The sequence below is a fragment of the Ornithodoros turicata genome, chromosome 3, assembly GCF_037126465.1.
Source record: "Ornithodoros turicata isolate Travis chromosome 3, ASM3712646v1, whole genome shotgun sequence".
NCBI classification, from domain to species: Eukaryota; Metazoa; Arthropoda; class Arachnida; order Ixodida; family Argasidae; genus Ornithodoros; species Ornithodoros turicata.
The window spans coordinates 36405432-36410736 of NC_088203.1; the positions used below are offsets into that span (position 1 = coordinate 36405432).

Below are 5305 nucleotides of genomic sequence, written 5' to 3' on the forward strand. Positions count from 1 at the left end.
AAGGAGAATGTCAAACAGCTGACATTTTACTAAGACTACAGACACATAGAGAACAAATGTTGTTGAGGGGAGGGGTATACCAGCGGTGTAGACAGTTTCGTGTAGGATATGGTGACCGATGGACCACATGGACACATCCATTCAACTGCTGTCATGCCAATGAGCATCAGAAACATTGAGCAAGCCATTATCGAGAACAGGTGAATAACAGTTTAGGACATTGCAGCCGAGCATAATATTAATGTTGATAGCGTGCAAACAATCATTCACAAGCACTTATACCACAACGTCTGCACAAGATGGGTTTCCGAACACCGAACTTGTGGCCAGAAATGAGCATGCATGGCAGTCTCTTGGCAGCTCCTGAACCAGTTTCAATGCAATGAGGTCGAATTATTGCAATCAATAATCGCATGTTATTAAACCTGCATGCATTATTTCACCCCACTGACAAAAAGCAGCAGCATGAAATGGCAACATAGGGTTTCTCCACCGCCAAATCAAATCGACACAAAGCGAACCCCATGTGTGTTTATAACTGCCGAAGTGACCTATAAAAGTCTGGTGAAATGAAACTACCAGGTTTCCAGTGGTTTGACATTATCCCAAATGCAGAGACAACTAAACGACACCTGGACATTTACATACCTTGTCAAGGACTACTAAGAGTTCCGGGTTTTCTCCAAATAGTGCTGGGAGGCAGAGCACAGCCGTAAGTAGTCGAGCTTCTAGAAAAGTACACAGCCTTGATTATTGTCATGAAATGACTTCAGTGGTACCGCAGTTATTCACAGTGCTCTGATGCACAGCTTCTTTTATTTCTCTGACAAATCCAGGACAAAGAGCTGCCAGGAGTAGCTTCACGCGGCCCTTTACGCAATGCAATGAAAAACAACATCAACAACACTGAAAGGGCGCAGACTAGCTCATTCGTAATGATAACGATAATGATGATGATGACGATTCAGGTTTTTCTGGCGCATGAGTCACGAAGGCCATATAGTGATAACGAGGAGGTGCAAGATAAGGAAAAATAATAAACAGCATGACAGAAAACAAATTTTACTCAAACTCCAAAAGGAGAATGACAAGGCTTAGAATAACAGGTAACTTCTCAGCTGTTTTCTGCTGTGATTAACAAGGCAAGGAATTGACAATAACAATGAATAGGGCTGTGCGAATATTTAAAAATTTCGAGTACCGAATCGAATATTAATATAATCAGCTTGGGTGCCATCAGCAAATCAGCAAATAGCAATACTCGAGAGTATCCAACTTTTTTTAATATCGCACATTCGGATTCAGCTCCATCTTATCTCTTTTAAATGCTTCTAATCCATCGCTTTTAAATTATTTTGTGAACACATAATGAGCGTATAGGCATCAGGTAATGCTAGCCTGGTGACAAAAGGAGGAAACTTTTCACAAAAATAAATAGTGACACAAGAACGAGTTACAACTTTTAGCACCTCACCCTGCATGTCACTGCCACTCATACTTGTTTCCTCAACTTTATGCAATAGTGCAAGGGCTGCAAAAGCTATCCGCTCACAACGTGATCTGCGTTGCTATTAATCATAAGAAACGCGCATATGAAGGGATAGTATGGTTTGCTCATAATGTTCCTTGTGAGTGTGAAAGCATCGCTGTCGTTTCTCATGACTACCACTTTAAAACGCCGCGAATGAAAGACTCTGAGAAACACCTACTAACAATACACTGATAACAATAAAAACTACACATTTGATTAACAAAAGGGCTGGCCAAAAAGAGGAAATGCTCATATCCGGCCGCACGACGCGGCTTGTGAAACCTAGGCACGCGGTCGGCACGCGCCTCACAGCACAGGGAGCCGTCTCGTGCGGCCCTCGCGTAACCATGTGGGACATAAAAAATATTTTCTCGCTCTTATCAAAAAGTACCTTCTCAATTTTTTATATGATTTAGTAGAGATATTGATCTGTCATCTCCATCTATTTGGATTGTTCTCGGCCGACCGCTTCATTTTCAAAAACGGCTTTGAAAACGGCCAACTTTGCCAAAAGTACGGCATTTGGGGTTAAATGGGACAAAAAGTATTGTGTGGTCGGCCTTCAAAACATGGGATTTTGAAGTATGGAAGGTACAGAACACGCTGAATGTATTTGTCCCTTCCAGCTTGTGCGAAAAGTGCCCTGAGCAAGGCGCAAAGTTGCAAGAAATAGCGCCAAAAAGCAGCCCTGTTTCGCTGGCCAAAAATGAAACATGAGGGAAGAACTTGATATTGGCAGAATGTTAGGGCCACGCTCTTTCATTCTATGTCACTAAAGTCCACCCAGACTCAAAACCCTGAACAGTAGGTAACTTTTTTCGTAGCTTGGTTTTCGCGATTCTGACGAAATTTGACCCCGCCTAAATCGACAACAGTTCAACATTGTCCAGTAAAACTCGGGAAAATGTCTTTGTTTGCAATAAGGAGTCCATGATAATTTTTGGAAGCAAAACTGAGGGGTTCGAGCACGACCTTTAGGTGATTTGGCATGGAATGACCCAGTTGGAATCGAGCTCATCCTGAAAGAGGGGGATCATTTTTCTGTTGTACTATGTTGCACACCTGCCAACCTTCCACATTCAAATTGCGGGAGGCCCTGGAACTAAGGAAGGAATGCACGGGGGGGGGGGGGGGGGGTATATATAACTTTAATAAACAGGAGGTGGCGTCCACGCAAGGAGAGGTCAGCCAGACCTATGTCGGCTTGCTACGCCCTGGTGGAGCAAAAAAAAGGAAAAAAAAACGGCCGGTTTCTTTGCAGTCGGTTCTCAGTTCACAACGTAACACTCAGTTGGGTGTCCTGTAGGTATTGCAGGAGAGCCCTTGTAACGGCTCCCTGCTGTTGGCGTGCGACGGGGCCGAGAAGCACGGCCAGTGAGAGCGAGCCGTGTCCCAGGCGTTGGAGGCGATTGGCGAGGACAGCGCGGGCTGCAGAGTACTCCGAGCAGGTTAGTAGGAGGTGCTCAACGTTTGCTACTGCGCCACAGGTAGCGCAGCTAGCTGAGCGACGCTTTCCGACCCTGCACAGGTATTGAGGTGTATATGCGACGTTGAGTCGGAGCCGATGCAGCAGCGTTTCTTCTGCGCGGACGAGCTGCTGGTATGGAGCGAATTGCATTGTCGGGTCAATGGACTGGATATACGCATTAGAGCGTACAGCGTCTTCGACAGAGCGACGCATTTCGGAGGCACACCACTCGCGGATCTTTATAAGACAGGCGGACGATGTGAGTGGCATACTAGCTGGCGGGCCGACGTCTTGGTGGGCACGCCTCGCGGCGGCGTCCGCTCGGGAGTTCCCACTGAGGCCTATGTGGCTGGGAACCCACTGTAGCCGCACACCGTGGCCAGAGGCGCAAAGAGAGTCGCATGCGGCGATGATAGCCGTTTGGAGGTCGCTGATGATTTTGGTGGCGTGAGAACTCAGGATCTCCAGGGCTGGCTTGCTGTCGGTGAGGATCGTCCACTCTGCAGGTGGGGAGGACGAGATGTGCTTAAGGGCCATATTGATTGCGAATAGCTCTGCTTCCGTGGAGGACGTCTCGTTGGGGAGCTTGGACGCTTTCTCAAAATCTTCGTGGGGCACATAAAAGGCTGCAGCTGCTCCACCAGGTATCACAGACCCATCAGTATAGACAGTCTGCCTTCCGTGGTGCAGCGAGGCTAGGTGTTCCAGGGCAAGTTGATGTGCTACAGGCGCTGGCGTGTCGCTTTTTTCCCCGAGGCCATGGATAAATGTGCATATGGGAGGTTGGTCGAGAGCCCATGTTGGGGTAGCATACGATACGTGAGATGTGGGAGGTGGGACAACACCCTTCAGACGGCGCACTGCGCTACCGAAGGCAGACGCGGGGCTGTCGTGGTCAATGGTCCTGAGGTAGTGGAAAGGGTGCCGAGTCATTAGCCGCGTGTAAATGCGGAGGGTCTCTCTATCTCGCAGGGTGGTAACAAGCGGTTCCCTGGCCTCTGCAAGTACCGAATAAGTTTCCGTTGTCTTGGGTAAGCCCAGGCATGCGCGAAGGCTGCGAGACTGAATGTTCAGGAGTTCCCGCTCGTGAGTCGTCCGCAGGCCGTGCAGCACTGGGATGCTGTATCGCAGGAAGCCGAGCACGAGGGAGCTGTGAATTTGGCGAAGATCGCGACAGGTGGGGCCCCAAGACGCTCCGGAGATGCGGCGTAGGACGTTCACTGATCTGCTCGTCTTGACGGAGAGGTTCTTTATGTGCTTAGACCACGAGAGCTGTCTGTCAATAATCACGCCAAGGTACTTGCAGTGCGTCACAAATTGAAGCGGGGTTCCGGCAACATGGAGAGGGTAGCTGGTGAAGGGCCGCCGAGTAAACGCCATGGCGGCTGTCTTGCAGGGGATACACGGAGTCCTCGGTCGGCAAGGTAAGACGCGGTGGTGTTGAGAGCGCCTTGTAAGCGTTGTTGAATGGCGTCCCGTCGGACTCCGGATGTCCATATGCAGATGTCGTCGGCATAGATTGTGATGCGGATATGCTCAGAGAGGCACGCCGGGAGTGATGCCATAATCAGATTGAACAGCAGCGGACTCAGTACACTACCTTGTGGCACTCCACGGGAGACGGGAAAAGCTGGCGTATCTCCTGATGCAGTACGGACGAACAGCGTCCGGCCGGACAGAAAGTCACGGACCCAAGAAACCATTCGAGCTCCCACTCCCGACTCTTGCAGGGTAGCAATAACGGCACTGTGGAGAACGCTATCATACGCCTTCATGACATCCAAAAAGACGGCAACAGTAAAACGTGCTTCCGACTGTTCTTCTTGGACACTGGATACCAGGTCGATCACGTTGTCGATGGACGACCTCCCTTGTCTGAACCCTGCCATGGCCTCGGGGAAGTACCTCACAGTTTCAAAGTACCAGGTTAGCCGCGAGTGTACCATGCGCTCCATTGTCTTCGCCACGCAGCTGGTGAGTGCAATCGGCCGAAAGGAATCGATGTCATGGGGCGATTTTCCAGGTTTTAAAATGGGGACCACCATTGCCGACTTCCATTCTGCGGGAACAACACCGGCGCGCCACGACTCATTAATGAGCCGCAAGAGCAGCTGGCGTTCCGCGGAGGGGTAGGTTGCGAAGGGTCTTGTATGTCACTAGGTCTGCCCCAGGAGAGGTGTGCACTGGTGACTGTCTTAAGGCCGACTCTAGCTCCATGGAAGAGAATGGGTGGCTTAAGGAAGGCTCCATTGGCGGATCAGGAACAACTGGGATATCGCAGGCTGACGTGAGGTCGACAGTGGGTG

At 49.8% G+C, this 5305-nt stretch overlaps 1 protein-coding gene across 1 annotated transcript; it reads right to left on the bottom strand.

The window, feature by feature from the left end:
* Positions 1-2804: 2804 nt before the first annotated feature.
* LOC135389309 (uncharacterized) lies at positions 2805-4379 on the bottom strand. The gene has a single exon (XM_064619372.1). It carries the CDS (start codon positions 4377-4379, stop codon positions 2805-2807), a length of 1575 nt encoding a protein of 524 aa, XP_064475442.1.
* Between the last annotated feature and the right edge of the window lie 926 nt (positions 4380-5305).

Coding starts and splice junctions, on each gene's coding strand:
- LOC135389309 (XM_064619372.1), bottom strand. CDS start 4,379: ATGGCGTTTACTCGGCGGCCCTTCACCAGCTACCCTCTCCATGTTGCC.